Raw genomic sequence first — 17769 nt, forward strand, 5'->3', positions numbered from 1 at the left:
GCAGCAGTGGGCAGTTTGTCACCTAAGTGCAGCATTAAGCATGTTATCTTCAGCACAGCCTGTTGCCGCTTGGCCAAGGCAGTGCTGCAGTGCTTTCAGCTTGTGACTGATGTGGACATTTCGGAGAGGAAGGCCATACTGGATGAAGAGGAGGTGCAGGAACTGAGCAATGTGATTACATTGAGGTTACATTGGCGACTCTGGTTTTTATACTAAAGAAAGATCCTACTGTTTTTTTTTTACTTTATTTTTTTATGACAAATGCATTCACTGGGAAATGTAATGTTAACATTTTACAACCTTATCTGGCCATGTGGTGTGTGACACATCATCAGACACATCCTGTTTAATTTATGATGGAGGGACTCTGAAAGTCACAAAGCCTATTTTATAGGGTCATCAGGCGGCCCTTATTATTCTTAAAGGGCCAGCAGTCGGCCCTTGATATTGTTCAAGAGCGATCAGCCAGCTATGCTTTGTTGTTCCCATTATCGAGTGGGTCTCCTTTACTGTTATTGCCTATGCAGTGACTGCAAGGGCTGCCAAAATTTTGGAGGCACTCCAATACCCCCTGCTAGAGACAGAGGTCAGAGGGTCTCCTAAAAACAATGTTCCCATTATTAGGAAGTGGGTCTCCGATAGTGTTTTCCTATGCAGTGAAGAAACGGCTGCCAAAAATTTGGAGGAAATCCAATGCCCCATGCAAGACAAATAGAGGTCGGAGAGCCTCCTATAAACAATGTTCCCATTATTAGGAAGTTGGTCTCCCATAGTGTTTGCCTATGCAGTGACCGCAAGTGGATTGTTGTTCCCATTATTAATGAGTGGGTCTCCTATATTGTTATTGTGTATGCAGTGACTGCAAGGGCTGCCAAAAATTTGGACGCAAGTAAACCAATACCCCTTTAAAGAGACATAGAGGATGGTCTCAGTAAAAAAATGTTCCCATTCTAATGAAGCGGATCTCCTATAGTGGTAATGCCGATGCTGTGACTGCAAGTGCTGCCTAAATCTGGGAAAAACCCCAATACCAATTTAAAGACACACAGAGGTGGGCCTCAGTAACGACATGTTCCCATTACAAAGGAGTGGGTCTGCTATACAGTTATAGGGTTTGTAGTGAGTCCAACGGCTGCCTAAATTAGGGAAAAACCCCAATACCAAATTAAAGACAAATAGAGGAGGGCCTCAGTAACGAGATGTTCCCATTACAAAGGAGCTGGTCTGCTATACAGTTAGAGGGTATGCAGTGAGTGCAACGGCTGCCTAAATAAGGGAAAAAACCCAATATCAATTTAAACACAAATGGAGGAGGGCTTCAGTAATGACATTTTCCCATTACAAAGGAGCGGGTCTACTATACAGTTAGAGGTTATGCAGTGAGTCCAACGGCTGACTAAATCTGGGAAAACCCCAATACCAATTTAAAGACACACAGAGGAGGGTTTCGTTAATGACATGTTCCCATTACAAAAGGAGCAGTTCTGCTATACAGTTGTAGGGTATGCAGTGAGTACAACGGCTGCCAAAAATTTGGAGGCACTCCAATGCCCCTTGGAAGAGACATAGAGGAGGGCATCCTGAAAAAATGTTCCCATTATTAGGAAGTGGGTCTCCCATAGTGTTTGCCTATTCAGTGAATGCAAAAGCTGCCAAAAATTTGAAGGCACTCCAATGCCCCTTGGAAGAGACAAAGAGGGCCTCATGAAAAAATGTTCCCATTATTAGGAAGTGGGTCTTCCATAGTGTTTGCCTATGCTGTCAATGCAAAAGTTGAAAAAAATTTGGAGGAACTCCAATGCCCCTTGCAAGACACGTAGAGGAGGTGATATGGTAGATATGGTGGTGAATGATATGGTGATGGAGGATGAGGAGAAGGAGGAGGACGAGAGCAAATAGCCAAAATCAGGAAGCGTATACCCATGTGTGGGTTTGAAGAGGTGCATGGCAATAGACCTCCTGAAAAAAGACACTGGATTTAAGTTTGTTATGCTGCTATCATTCGGTGGTGTTGAGAATTCTGGCCCAATCCAGCCCTGGTTCATTTTTATAAGAGTCAGCCTGTCAGCATTTTCAGTTGACAGGTACATGCGCTTATCAGTTATAATTCCACCAGCGGCACTAAAAACCCGCTCTGACAAAACGCTAGCGGCAGGGCAGGCCAGGACCTCCAAGACGTAGAGAGCAAGTTCATGCCACATGTCCAGCTTGGATACCCAATAATTATAAGGCACAAAGGAATCACGGAGGACATTGGTACGGTCGGCAAGTTACTCCTTCAGCATCTTCCCAAACTTTGCACTACTTGTGAGAGTACCTCATGCCTCAGGGCCTGTGCGATGGGAGGGTCTGAGAAAACTGTCCCAAAACCTTGACAGTGTTCCCCTGCCTCTGCTAGATTGGACTTGTATCTCTCTCACCTTTACGCCTTGGTTGTAACTTCTGCTGCCAGCGTTTTCAGATGGGAATTTTTTTAATAGTACCGCAACAAGGGACTTCTGGTACTGTCCCATTTTAGTAGACCTGTCCGCCTCACAAATAAGAGATAGAAAGTTCTCCTTGTAGTGTGGGTCTAGAAGTGTCACTAACCAGTAATGACTGTCACCTAAAATTTTGAGAATGCGAGAGTCATGGGAAAGGCAGCGTTACATAAACTCAGCCATGCGTGCCTGACTGTTAATAGGAAGGACTTCCGTGTCCTCACCAAGAGGATGACTGACCATGCTCTCCTCCCCCTCCTCCTCATCCCTGTCCTCAGGCCATCCATTCTGAACAGACGGTAAGACAGTTGTGCAGATAGTTCTGTCTATAGCGCATGAAACTAGCTCCTATTCTTCCTCCTCCTCCTCCTCCTCCTCTTTTTCATTGTCACCCAATCCACATTGGAATGAGATGAGGCTGGGCTGTGTTTAATCACTCTGTATGGTTCCTTACTCCATCTCATCGTGCTCCGCCTGCAATGCATCCTCTTTGATTGTGAGCAGAGAACGTTTCAGAAGACAGAGAAGCGGGATGGTGACGCTAATTATGGCGTCATCGTCGCTCACCATCTTGGTGGAGTCCTCAAAGATTTGGAGGATGGTACATATGTCTGACATCCATGTCCACTCCTGAGATCTTATGTGTGGAGTCTGAACTGAATACCAATGGCCTTGTTGATGCTGGTAGTCAACAACTGCCCTCTAATCCTCACAAATCCTTCCCAACATCTGCAATGTAGAGTTCCAACGTGTGGGGACATCACACACCAGTCGGTTACCCGACAGCTGTAAACTCTGATGAAACATGGCATGGGCGGCGGAAGCTGTGAGTGTCTTTCTAAAATGGGCATGCAGGAAACTTACTTTGACAAGCAGATCCGGCAGCTCCGGGTAACTTTTGAGAAACTGCTGAACCACAAGGTTAAACACATAGGCCAGGCATGGTACGTGTGTGAGCTCGCCTTGCCTCAAAGCTGCCACCAGGTTCCGGCCATTGTCACACACGACCATGCTTGGCTGTAGGTTCAGCGATGTGAGCCACAGATCTGCCTGCTCTTTCAGAGCTGTCTACATCTCTTCAGCATTGTGCGGTTTGTCACCTAAGCATATTGGCTTCAGCACAGCCTGTTGTCGCTTGGCTGAGGCAGTGATACAGTGCTTCCAGCTTGTGACTGATGTGGTCATTTCAGAGATGGAGGTTGAAGAGGAGGATGAGGTGCAGGAGCTGTAGACTGTGGTGACAACCCTGATTTTCCAATGGCCCACAATACTCGGCATTGGGAGGACATGTTCTGTCCGAAGGTCCTGGCTTCCACTATGTTAACCCAGTGTGTCGTCAGTGAGATGTACTGTTCCTGCCCACAAGCACTTGTCCACATGTCCATGGTTGAGTGGAGTTTCTCAGTTACTGCATTGTTGAGGGCATGGCTATTATTGTGGGACACATGCTTGTGTAATGCCGGGACGGCACATAGGGAGAAATAGTGGCGACTGGGGACTGAGTACCGAGGGACGGCCACTGCCATCAGGTTGCTGAAAGCTTCCATCTCCATGAGCCTAAAAGACAACATTTCGAGCGCAAGCACTCCCGAAATATGTGAATTTAATAGTGTGGCCTGTGGTGCATTGGCTCCGTATTTCTGCTTGCGTTCCAAGGACTGGGGTAGGGACGCTGCACTGGGACAATGATGTGGACGTGCTTGCTGATGGTGCTAGTTGAGAGTGTGCAACGACAGGTGCAGGGCAGGAGGCATCTTCGCATGCACCATGGAAATGGGATTTGCTTGCACAACAGCTGAAGAAGCAGTGGTGCCACCTGAAGACACTATTCTTGGACCCTGGGGTTCGGCCCACAAAGTCGGGTGCTTTGCTGCCATGTGCCTGGTCATGCTGGTGGTGTTCAGGCTGTTAGTTTTGCCATTCCTGCTGATACTGGCCTGGCAGGTGGATCAAATGGCCTTTTTGGGGTTATCGGCAGAGTCTTTAAAAAACAACCAGACTCGGGAAGACCTAACAGTTGTACTGGCAACTTCCGTCATGTTGGTGTTACGCGGAATGGTTGCTCGCCTTATGTCTGCGGCCACCACACTGCTTCTTCCTGCCTGTTGTGGTGCTATGCCTCCCTCCTCCTGTGTGCTGCTGTCCTCGCTCTGTATGTCACCCTGCCAGGTTCGGTCAGTTACTATATCATCCACCACCTCGTCTTCCACTTCCGCTCCCTGGTCCTCCTCCTGACTTTCTGGCAATTGTGTCTCATCATCATCCACCTCTTGTGACAGTTTCCCACCGTCACCTTCGTGTGACCGTGGCTGCTCAAATATTTGGGCATTGCTACATGTGATTACCTCTTTCCCTTCTTTAAGTGGACTGGGCGATAGGCCCGAATATATAAATGGAAAAGTGAACAGCTCTTCAGAGTGTTCAAGAGTGGGATAATTTATCTCCGGGCACGCGGCATGGTGGGAGGAAAGATGGTCAGGGTGAGGAATATGCGGTCCAGACTCACGGCTACTGAGACTTGACCATGTGGAAGACAGGGTGGTGGTGGTAGTGATGGCTAAGTGACTGGAAGCATTATCTGCTATCCAACCAATAACCTTTTCACACTGCTCTGTTTCCAATAGTGGTGTTCTGTGGTCTCCTATTAATTGGGAGTGAGAAGATGTGGGTGTTTGTTGTGGAATAATTTCAGCTAGCCCACGGCCTCGGCTTTGCCCTCTGCATGCACCATCATCACCATCACGTCCACTTCCCCGTCCCTTGCCACGCTCCTTGCCCATTTTAAATGTAGGACAATATTTTCCACGTTCACTACAAATGGCTGGACTTTAACCGCAGTGATATGTGATCCGTTTGACGGACAAACCAATAGCTGGCCTGTAGGTTACTATTTTTAACAGTGAACTGGTGTCAATAACTTCGCTAACACACTGCAAAAAAATTTAAATGGAGGCCAGAAATGGCAGAGTTTTGAGCGCAGTTGTATGTGATCTGTGTGACGGACAAACCACAATTTTAAATAGCTGGATTTTTAGTGCTGTAATATGGAAACGACTTGGCTGTATTCTGCAGTGCTAGCATGCAAATGGAGCATAAAAACAGTGTTCTCTTGATTTCTTTTTAGCAAATAATCAGGATTAAGATCCAGAAAAAAAAATTATTCCTGGCCCCTGATTCCTGGGCCGTTGTCTAGAAATATATGTAAAATCACCAGCAGCAGACAGAACTGAAATGGACCCTCTTGATATATGCACTGCGGACTGCCTCATACACTGCCTGCCTGCCTAGCACTGATATCTCTGCAGCTGGATTAGTCCTCAGAAGGACATTTAGTTGAGATGGATATGTGTAGAATATGTTGTGGTATACCTACACTAACTAAGAAACAAGCAAATCTCTCCATAGCTCACCAGCACCTCTCCCTACTCTGCCTGTTTCCGGAGTGACTGTGACGAGTATGGCGGTGCTAGGTCTGATATACACCTGATGACGCTGTGCTGCCAGCCAATCACTGTAATGCCATAACCAACATGGCTGCGGCATTACAGTGTGTGGCACACAATCCCTGCATGTTCATTGGCTTTCTAAAGAGCACCAAACATGCAGGGAGGAGACTCGAGCTCCCGCCGAGCAACCCCAGAAATACTTGGTGATCGCCGAGCATCTCGAGCAGTGAGATGCTCGGGTCAGTACAGAGCAGTAGCGAGCATGCTAGCTCATCACTACTTGTAACACAATAAGGATCTCTTCTACTTACATTGATAAATGATTTGAATGCTCCTATTTGTGACCCCATGTTCATTAATTGCAGAACACTGATATTTCCCGGCATCCCTTTCGGTAATGTTGATGAGTTGAAGGGTGACAGTCTGGTAACTTATGTTCTGATGAACCACCATGTCTTCTTTATACCAAGTGATGGAGGCTTTCGGATTACTGTCCACTATGCACTGAAGAGTTACAGAATCTCCGTCCTCCACAATCACAGCAGTCGTATCATTGGTATCAACACCTAAGAGAGAGATACATATGAAAAGATGAATTGTAAGAAGTTTATCTATTATCTATCTAATATCTATTATCTATCTATTATCTATCTATATATTATCTATCTATTATCTATTTATTATTTATTATCTATCTATTATCAATCTATTTTCTATTGTCCATCTATTATCTATCTATTTTTATTATCTTTATATTATCTAGCTATTATCTATTGTCTATCTATTATCTGTTATCTATTATCTATCTATTATCTACAGTACCGACCAAAAGTTTGGACACACCTCATTTAATGATTTTTCTGTATTTTCATGACTATGAAAATTGTACATTCACACTGAAGGCATCAAAACTATGAGATAACACATGTGGAATTATATACTTAACAAAAAAGTGTGAAACAACTGAAAATATGTCTTATATTCTAGGTTCTTCAAAGTAGCCACCTTTTGCTTTGATGACTGCTCTGCACACTCTTGGCATTCTCTTGATAAGCTTCAAGAGGTAGTCACCGGAAATGGTTTTCACTTCACAGGTGTGCCCTGTCAGGTTTAATAAGTGGGATTTCTTGCCTTAATGGGGTTGGGACCATCAGTTGTGTTGTGCAGAAGTCAGGTGGATACACAGCTGATAGTCCTACTGAATAGACTTTTAGAATTTGTATTATGGCAAGAAAAAAGCAGCTAAGCAAAGAAAAACGAGTGGCTATCATTACTTTAAGAAATGAAGGTCAGTCAGTGCGGAAAATTGGGCAAACTTTGAAAGTGTCCCCAAGTGCAGTTACAAAAACCATCAAGCGCTACAAAGAAACTGGCTCACATGAGGACCACCCTAGGAAAGGAAGACCAAGAATAACCTCTGCTTCTGAGGATAAGTTTATCCGAGTCACCTGCCTCAGAAATCGCAGGTTAACAGCAGCTCAGATTAGAGACCTGGTCAATGCCACACAGAGTTCTAGCAGCAGACACATCTCTACAACAACTGATAAGAGGAGACTTTGTGCAGCAGGCCTTCATGGTAAAATAGCTGCTAGGAAACCACTGCTAAGGACAGGCAACAAGCAGAAGAGACTTGTTTGGGCTAAAGAACACAAGGAATGGATATTAGACCAGTGGAAATCTGTTCTTTGGTCTGATGAGTCCAAATTTGAGATCTTTGGTTCCAACCACAGTGTCTTTGTGTGATGCAGAAAAGGTGAACGGATGGACTCTACATGCCTGGTTCCCACCGTGAAGCATGGAGGAGGAGGTGTGATGGTGTGGGGGTGCTTTGCTGGTGACACTGTTGGGGATTTATTCAAAATTTAAGGCATACTGAAACAGCATGGCTACCACAGCATCTTGCAGCAGCATGCTGTTCCATCCAGTTTGCGTTTAGTTTGACCATCATTTATTTTTCAACGGGACAATGACCCCAAACACACCTCCAGGCTGTTTAAGGGCTATTTGTCCAAGAAGGAGAGTGATGGGGTGCTACGCCAGATGACCTGGCCTCCACAGTCACCAGACCTGAACCCAATCGAGATGGTTTGGGGTGAGCTGGACCGCAGAGTGAAGGCAAAAGGGCCAACAAGTGCAAAGCATCTCTGGGAACTCCTTCAAGATTGTTGGAAGACCATTTCTGGTGACTATCTCTTGAAGCTCATCAAGAGAATGCCAAGAGTGTGCAAAGCAGTCATCAAAGCAGAAGGTGGCTACTTTGAAGAACCTAGAATATAAGACATATTTTCAGTTGTTTCACACTTTTTTGTTAAGTATATAATTACACATGTGTTAATTCATAGTTTTGATGCCTTCAGTTTGAATGTACAATTTTCATAGTCATGAAAATACAGAAAAATCTTTAAATGAGAAGGTGTGTCCAAACTTTTGGTCTGTACTGTATATATTATCTTTTATCTATTATCTATTTATTATCTATTATCGATCTATCTATTATCTATCTATCTATTATCTATCTATCTATTTATCTTTCTATTATCTATCTATCTATCTATCTATCTATCTATCTATCCATCCATCCATCCATCCATCCATCTATCTATCTATCTATCTATCTATCTATGTATCTATCTATCTATCTCTCTCTCTCTCTCTCTATCTATCTATCTATCTATTATCTATCTCTCTATATCCTTACTTATCTAGACAGATAATTCTAGACTTTATAGGATATGTCAACTTCCATTTACCTTCGGTGGAAATAATTATTGATGGAGAATCTAAAAAAAAAAATAAACAAAAATATGTTTGTAAACTTTATTAACGGCATGTTACAATAGATTAATGTAAAGTTGGTGTGTCCCACACAGTACTGATTTTGCACACATTTTATTAGCCTGTACATGCACACCACATGAATACTGCTTCTTGAAGCCTGTCGCCACTGTTATATGTTTTAGCATTTACCTAGCATGAAACAAAGCGGACTAGATTGCCACAAAAAAATGCTTTTTATTTTGCTTTGAAGTTTCCCGACTCCAAAACATATTAAATGGATGGGCCGGCAAGGGAATAAGAAGCAATAATAAAAATAATACTATCTTAGTCCCTCACATACCCCATTAGAGCTTCCCACCATTTCTCCTCTGACATCCGAGCCGCCCGCTCTGCTCCGGCATGGGTCTCTTCTTCATTGTTTGTTGCCTAGACTTCAACATACATTTTGTCATGTTGTTCGAGCAAGCGTTGCTCTACGAGAGCTGCCATTGTGTTTCCTCTTCATGTCTTGACAACATTTCCCGGGTTATCTGGTAATAACAATGTGGGAACTGCAAGTAGCAGCAGCACCAGCGCCCCTGACACAAGTCGTTAAGTAGACAAGTAGTACTATCAAATGCAGGTGACAATTTTCCTTTTGTTTTATTAGGGAAAAAATGGGGGACGATATGGACTTTATGGCATTTCACTAGTCTAGGTCACAGCAGGGCGATGTTACCACTGACTGTGACGCAATCATTTTGAGTCAATGTTCTGCATATTCCTCCTCCTCTGCTGTTGTAAGAGCTAATTTTTACAGTATGAACTTTCAATTTTGCCAATGACATGTCTTTATTATTTGTCCCCTAGTCTGTTAAGCCACAGGATTTTTGGTGCTACTGAAGATATTTCGCAACAACTTCTTTTAGCTGTGTTGTGTTGGATGAGATCAGTCAGTGTTTGCACTTGGAGGAGAGGAGATGGAGGACATGAATTAAATACCTAGTAGTAATGAGCGAGCATCACCGAGCAGCTGTAACTACTCGGTGCTCGCCCGAGCATACTCGGCGAAAGGGTTAACAAAACATACTCACTCATCACTAGTGGTGTTAACTATACACGGGACTCTCAGGTGTGGGAATTCTTTTCTACATTTTCAAAACAGACTAATACGTGGGTTCAGCAGTCAAAATCTATTCTAAAAAGGTGGTTCTCATGACCAGGAAAATGTGGGCAGTTCAGCTGTTCTTATATGGCAAAGAACAGGCTCAAGGATTACAGACACAGAGCAGTGTGATTCCTAGCTGCCTTATTTCCAGCATTACAACATGGTGGAATTCTACACTGTATATGTTGGAGCATCTGTATGAGCAACATAACCAGTGACTGATAATATTATGCAGCAGAGTCTGTATATATTTATAGTTATTTCCTGATAATAAGTATTTAGTTCCTGTTATTTAATCACCGTAGTAGTCACAGAAAGCAACATACAATGTTGAAAGGGCACACAGTGACACCCGAATGGATGGAAGTCAAAGCCCCCGCTTTCATTTCATAATTTATAATATACTACCCTGATGAAGGACGTTGTTCCAAAACGCGCGTCAAGGTGTGTGCTGCACTTAACTAGTGGACCACACAGGTAATGCTTTGCTTGTACTAGTCTTATCATTGCTTAGGCAATCTATCTAACATATCTACTATCTACCATGCATTTCTTCCACACTTCTTTACGATTTGGTGATTCCCTCTGCGCTTTGTGCGTCTTTGACTAATTTAATGCACTGACAACAATTCATTATTCTGAGTATAGGCATGTTAAATGATTTGGGCTCCTCATTGCTCATCCTTCTTTGCTGTGACTACTGGATACACTTTTGTATTGTGTTTGCGTGGGTTTCCCCGGATTTTCCGGTTTCCTCCCACACCCCGAAGACATACTGATAAGGAATTTAGATTGTGAGCCCCAATGGGGACAGTGATGATAATGTATGTGAAGTGCTATGGAATATGTTAGCGCTATATAAAAAAATAAAGATTGTCATTATTATTATTCTTATATGCATGTATTCACTTTATTTCTCTGGCATAGATATATATATATATATATATATATATATATATATATATATATATACAGGGTGGTCCAAAAGTAGGTGGGCAGAAAATAATAACATTTATTTTGATTTATATATAAAATTATATATACTAACGCAAGCATAACATTGACAATTAAATTTTATTCTGAACAATAATACAAAAGCCCTTAAATTTTATCAACGCAGGTGCTCAAACTGTTTTCCATTACAATTTGCACAGCTTTGAAGTCGCCTCTTACGCTTCAACAAACTTTTTTGCACAAGTCTCTTTGGGTATTAATTTCTTGAAATGCATCTCTTATGTAATTTTTCAAATCACTGACACTTTTTGGTTTTTGACTATAAACTTTGTCTTTGAGTACTTCCCAAAAGAAAAAACCATTGGGGTCAAGTCTGGTGAACGTGCCGGCCAATCAAGTGGGCCTCTTTGGCAAATCCATTTATTAGGAAATGTTTCATTAAGATACTTGCGGACTACTCTTAAATAATGTGGGGGGGTCCCATCTTGTTGGATATAAAGTTCATTTGAATTAGGCTGTTGCAGTAACTGGGGAACAACTTGATTCATTAGAATTTCGAGATACTTATCTCCTGTGACTGTTCCATCAACTTGAAATACCACCCCAAACATTTACACCAGACTCATTTAGTTGTTGCTCTAATGTTAAATGCATGTTCTCATTATACCAGTAAACATAATTATGTCTGTTAATATGGCCGGATAATTTGAAAGAAGCTTCATTACTCCACATAATGTTATCTAAGGGTATGTGCCCACGTAGCGTTTTTCAAGCGTATATGCTGCGGAATTTCCGCAGCATAAATGCTTGTGAAATGCTAGGTAATCCGCCCCCCATGGTCCCCAAGGGGAATTCGCAAGTTCTATGCACATGCTGCAGATTTTTCTGCAGCGTTTTTGATGCGCGCAAAAATCCGCAGCATGTCAATTCATTTTGCATTTCCGCCAGCGGAATTGCCTTTGCAATGCAATAAAAAACGCAAGGCAATTCCGCATGTGGAAAACGCGCAATAAATGCACGATAAACGCGTGCGGAATCCCGCACGCGTTTCTGCTTTATTTCTGCAACGTGGGCACATAGCCTGAAATTACTGGATTTTCTTCATAGAATCATAGAATCATAGAATGGTAGAGTTGGAGGGGACCTCCTGGGTCATCTGGTCCAACCCCTTGCTCAAAGCAGGATTCACTAAATCATCTCAGACAGATATCTGTCCAGCCTCTGTTTGAAGACGTCCATTGAAGGGGAACTCACCACCTCTCGTGGCAGCCTGTTCAACTCATTGATCACCCTAACTGTCAAAAAGTTTTTTCTAATATCTAATCTGTGTCTCCTCCCATTCAGTTTCATCCCATTGCTTCTAGTCTTTCCCTGTGCAAATCAGGATAAAGATGATCCTTCTACAATGTGACAGCCCTTGAGATATTTGTAGACAGCTATTAAGTTTCCTCTCAGTCTTCTTTTTTGCAAGCTAAACATTCCCAAATCCTGTAACCGTTCCTCATAGGACATGGTTTGCAGACCGGTCACCATTCTGGTCGCTCTTCTCTGAACTTGCTTCAGTTTGTCGATGTCTTTTTTAAAATGTGGTGCCCAAAACTGGAAGCAGCATTCCAGATGAGGTCTGACCAAAGAGGAGTAAAGTCCGATAATGACTTCACGTGATCTAGACTGTATGCTTCTGTTAATACATCCCAGAATTGGATTTGCATTTTTTGCTGCTGCATCACACTGTTGACTCATGTTCAGTCTATGATCTATTAGTATACCTAAGTCTTTTTCACATGTACTGTTGCTTAGCTCTATTCCTCCCATTTTGTAAATGCTTTTATCATTTTTATTGCCCAGATGTAATACTTTGCATTTTTCCCTGTTAAAAACCATGGTGTTAGTTGCTGCCCACTGCTCCAGTTTATTTAGGTCTTTTTGAATCCTCTCTCTCTCTTCTCTAGTATTAGCTATCCCTCCTAGCTTTGTGTCATCAGCAAATGTAATCAGTTTACCCTCAATTCCTTTATCTAAATCATTGATAAAGATGTTGAACAATACAGGTCCCAGGACAGAGCCCTGTGGTACCCCACTTGAGACATTCATCCAACTGGATGTGAAGCCATTTACGACCACTCTTTGAGTCCGATCACTAAGCCAGTTATGAATCCACCTAACAGTTGCCTTGTCCATTCTATACTTGGTAATTTTTTCAATAAGGATGGTGTGAGATACTTTGTCAAATGCTTTGCTGAAGTCAAGATATACTATATCTACAGCATTTCCCTGATCCACCCAGTCAGTGGTTCTGTCATAGAAGGAAAATTAAGTTAGTCTGACATGACTTGTTAGTTACAAACCCATGCTGACTCTGGTTAATCACTTCATTCTTATCCAGGTACTTACATACATGTTGTTTAATAATTTGTTCAAAGATCTTTCCTGGTATAGAAGTCAGACTCACCGGCCTATAGTTCCCTGGGTCCACCTTCTTCCCCTTTTTGAAGATAGGAACAACATTTGCTCTTCTCCTGTCTTCTGGGACTTCTCCTGTTCTCCAAGAATTTTCAAAGATTATGGAGAGTGGTTCTAAAATTTCTTCTACGATCTCCTTCAGTACTCTGGGGTGTAATTCATCTGGACCTGGAGACTTGAACTCATTTATGTTAGCTAAATATTACCTCACAATCTCTCTGTTTACAGATAACTTGGATTCTTCTATTCCTTTAATAGGACAGTGAAGATCAGTTGATGTTACATTTTCTTTCTGAGAGAAAACAGATGCAAAATAGGAATTAAAAAGTTCGGCCTTCTCAACATCCTTTCTTACCATTTCACCATTTTCATCCTGTAAAAATCCTATATCATCTTTGACTTTTCTTTTACTTTTGACATACTCCCAAAATCCTTTTTTATTGCTTTTGTCATCTCTTGCAAGCCTTAATTCATTTTCAGCTTTAGCTAACCTGATACGTGCCCTACAGGATCTGCAGATTGCATTATAATCTTCTTTAGATATGCCTCCCTCTTTCCATTTGATAAACATTTCTTTCTTTCTTTTTAGCATGTGTTTAAGTTCTGTGTTCATCCATCCTGGTTTCCTTAAATGCTTCCCATTCTTCCTACTTTTCGGGATTGTTAACGATTGTGCTTTGAGAATCTCATTTTTAAAAATTTCCCATCCTTCCTGGACATTTTTGTCCTTAAGGACATCCAGCCATTGGATCCCTCCTATTCTCTTTCTGAGTCGCTTAAAATATGCCTTTCGTTTATCAAGTCTGTTTCTTGCAAATAAGTTGTATCCTTTTAGCCTCGTATTCCAATCATGTTTATCGTCCCACCAAGTTTCAGTGATTCCAATGACATCATATTCCTTTTCCAGCGTTAGTAGTTACAATTCTCCTTGTTTGTTGCCCATGCTTTTGTATAAAAACATTTTAGTTTGTGATTAGTTTCTCTTGCTCCCATATTTTTATTATTTACATTTTTTTGTCTTTGTTCTTCCTTTCCCCTTCCAGTAGCAGAGATCTCAATAGTATTTGTCAGCTGTATTTCTTTTTCTGGCCTTTTGCTTCCCTTCCCACATTGTTCTTGTTTAAAGCTCTCCTGATGAGTGTAGCAAGGCGACTTCCAAATACATGTTTTCCAGTCTTCGTAAGTAGAGATGAGCGGTGTTCGACTAGAACTGTTCGCCAATCTCAAATTCGAGCTGTTTTGGGCGGTGTTCGAGTTGTTCGACGAACCCGAACGATTTGCAAAAAATTCGGCTGTTCGAGGTTATGTTCGATAACTGTTCGTGCACCAAAAGCGTGTCCTGCATGTCTGGCGCTATTTAGAGCACCAATCATGCAGGGATTGTCTGCCACTCACTGTAATGCCACAGCCATGGTGGTTGTGGCATTACAGTGATTGCCCAAATCGATGGGAACAGTGCCAACAGTGAAACATGAAAAGCCGGCAATTCAGCAGCGGTATACACCTGTACCCGACAATTTAGAACCGAAAGAATAGAGCATCACACATAGATTAGATAGATAGAAACATGTCAGCCACATATATACGAAGTACAGTGAAAGTGCTGCTTACTGCACTTGTCATTTAGCGTAAAGGATTTATCAAAAAAAATAATAGTGTTTTCATGCACCGTCTCTTTAAAAAAGCCGGCCGGCAATTCAGCAGCGGTACCCGACAATTTAGAATAGAAAGAATAGAGAATCACACATAGATTAGATAGATAGAAACATGTCAGTCACATATATATGAAGTACAGTGACAGTGCTGCTTACTGTACTTGTCATTTAGCGTAAAGGATTTATCAAAAAAAATAATAGTGTTTTCATGCACCGTCTCTTTAAAAAAGCCGGCCGGCAATTCAGCAGCGGTACCCGACAATTTATAACAGACAGAATAGAGCTTCACACATAGATTAGATAGATAGAAACATGTCAGTCACATATATATGAAGTACAGTGATAGTGTTGGTTACTGTACTTGTCATTTAGTATTAAAATAAAGGATTTATTATTAAAAAAATTGGCGTGGGGTTCCCCTTAATTTTAGGCTCTAGCGGAGGTTAAGCAGACGGCTGGGGCAGATGTTTGAAGCCTGGGAAGGGGGTAATACCCACGGAGCTTCCCAGGCTACTAATATCAGCCCCCAGCTGAATACATAGCCTTTACTAGCTATTAAAATGGGGGACCCCCCCAAAAAAATGACGTGGGGTCCCCCCTAATTTAATAGCTAGCAAAGGCTAGGCAGACAGCTGGGGGCTGATATTAATAGCCCAGGAAGGGAGCCATGAATATTGGCCCCCTCCCAGGCTAGAAACACCAGCCGTCAGCCGCCCCAGAAATGGCGCATTCATAGGATGCGCCAATTCTGGCACTTAGCCTCGCTCTTCCACGCTGCCCTGGTGCGGTGGCAGGGGGTAATAGGGTTGGGGTTGATGTCAGCTTATAATGCCAGCTGACATCAAGCCCAGGTTAGTAATGGAGAGGCGTCTATAAGACACCCCCATTACTAACCCCATAGTGAAAGTTAAAAAAAACACAAACACCCAGAATAAAGTCCTTTAATTGAAATAAAGACACAATCCTTTATTGTTCTAAATTAAACCATACTTACCGTCACGCCCATTCCAGCTGAAGCCAACGATCTCCTGCAATAAAAGAAAAATAATAAAGCAACCTCATCCTTACCTTTCCATGGTTCCCACGACAGCTTCAGCTCTGCTACATCGAGATGACAGGCTGGACCGCAGCAGAACGCTGCCATCCAGCCTCTCATCCCGCAGACACTGAGAAGCGCAGGCTTGCTTGCGCTGCTCAGCGTCTCTCTGTGACGACATCCAGATGAGCCGAGTTCATGTCCAATGAACTCGGCTCACCTCATGCACGTCACTGACAGCGTGGGAAAATTCTCACGCTGAAGCGCTGAGTGCAGGAGAATTCTCCCACGCTGTCAGTGACGTGCATAAGGTGAGCTCATGTCCAATGAACTCAGCTCACCTCCTGCACGTCACTGACAGCGTGGGAGAATTCTCCTGCACTCAGCGCTTCAGCGTGAGAATTCTCCCACGCTGAAGGGCTGAGTGCAGGAGAATTTTCCCACGCTGTCAGTGACGTGCATAAGGTGAGCTCATGTCCAATGAACTCAGCTCACCTCCTGCACGTCACTGACAGCGTGGGAGAATTCTCCTGCACTCAGCGCTTCAGTGTGAGAATTTTCCCACGCTGTCAGTGACGTGCATGAGGTGAGCCGAGTTCATTGGACATGAACTCGGCTCATCTGGATGCCCTCACAGAGAGACACTGTGGAGCGCAAGCAAGCCTGCGCTTCTCAGTGTCTGCGGGATGACAGGCTGGATGGCAGCGTTCTGCTGCGGTCCAGCCTGTCATCTCGATGTAGCAGAGCTGAAGCTGTCATGGGAACCATGGAAAGGTAAGGATGATGTTGCTTTATTATTTTTCTTTTATTTCAGGAGATCGTTGGCTTCAGCTGGAATGGGCGTGATGGTAAGTATGGTTTAATTTAGAACAATAAAGAATTGTGTGTTTATTTCAATTAAAGGACTTTTTTCTGGGTGTTGTGTTTTTTTTAAATACTTTACTAGAAATTCATGGTGGTCATGTCTAATATTGGCGTGACCCCATGAATTTCGGGCTTAGGGCCAGCTGATAATGCCAAGCTGGCCCTAACCCCTTTATTACCCAGTGAGCCACCGCATCAGGGCCCTGGATGAGTTGGGTACAGCGCCAGAAGATGGCGCTTCTATGAAAGCGCCATTTTCCGGGGTGGCTGCGGACTGCAATTTGCAGCGGGGGTGGCCCAGAAAGCTTGGGCCTCCCTGCGCTGCGGATTCCAGCCCCCAGCTGCCTAGTTGTACCTGGCTGGACACAAAAACAGGGCGAAGCCCCACGTCAATTTTCTTTAAATTATTTCATGAAATAATTAAGAAGAAAAGGGCTTCCCTATATTGTTGTGTCCGGCCAGGTACAAATAGGCAGCTGGTGGTTGGGGGCAGCCCGTTCCTGCCTGCTGTACCTGGCTGGACACAAATATAGTGCGAAGCCCCACGTCAATTTTTTTTAAATTATTTCATGAATTTCCTGAAATAATTTAAAAAAATTGAAGTGGGGCTTCGCACTATATTTGTGTCCAGCCAGGTACAGCAGGCAGGAACGGGCTGCCCCCAACCACCAGCTGCCTATTTGTACCTGGCCGGACACAACAATATAGGGAAGGCCTTTTTTTCTTAATTATTTCATGAATTTCATGAAATAATTTAAAAAAAAGGACGTGGGGCTTCGCCCTATTTTTGTGTCCAGCCAGGTACAACTAGGCAGCTGGGGGCTGGAATCTGCAGCGCAGGGAGGCCCAAGCTTTCTGGGCCCCCCCCCCGCTACAAATTGCAGTCCGCAGCCACCCCGGAAAATGGCGCGTTCATAGAAGCGCCATCTTCTGGCGCTGTACCCAA

At 43.2% G+C, this 17769-nt stretch overlaps 1 protein-coding gene across 1 annotated transcript in view; it reads right to left on the reverse strand.

The window, feature by feature from the left end:
* Window positions 1-17769, reverse strand: part of LOC141172003 (sialic acid-binding Ig-like lectin 13) — a 127818-nt gene that overhangs the window by 15547 nt on the left and 94502 nt on the right. Inside the window, exons 6-7 of the mRNA XM_073655765.1 lie at window positions 8677-8706; window positions 6238-6492 (exon numbers count right to left, since the gene is read on the reverse strand). Coding sequence (XP_073511866.1) covers window positions 6238-6492; window positions 8677-8706 — 285 coding nt within the window. The remainder of the gene's footprint in view (window positions 1-6237; window positions 6493-8676; window positions 8707-17769) is intronic.

Source organism: Phyllobates terribilis, unplaced genomic scaffold (assembly GCF_046119375.1).
Source record: "Phyllobates terribilis strain yellow unplaced genomic scaffold, ASM4611937v1 Scaffold_12__6_contigs__length_324123572, whole genome shotgun sequence".
Lineage (NCBI taxonomy): Eukaryota > Metazoa > Chordata > Amphibia > Anura > Dendrobatidae > Phyllobates > Phyllobates terribilis.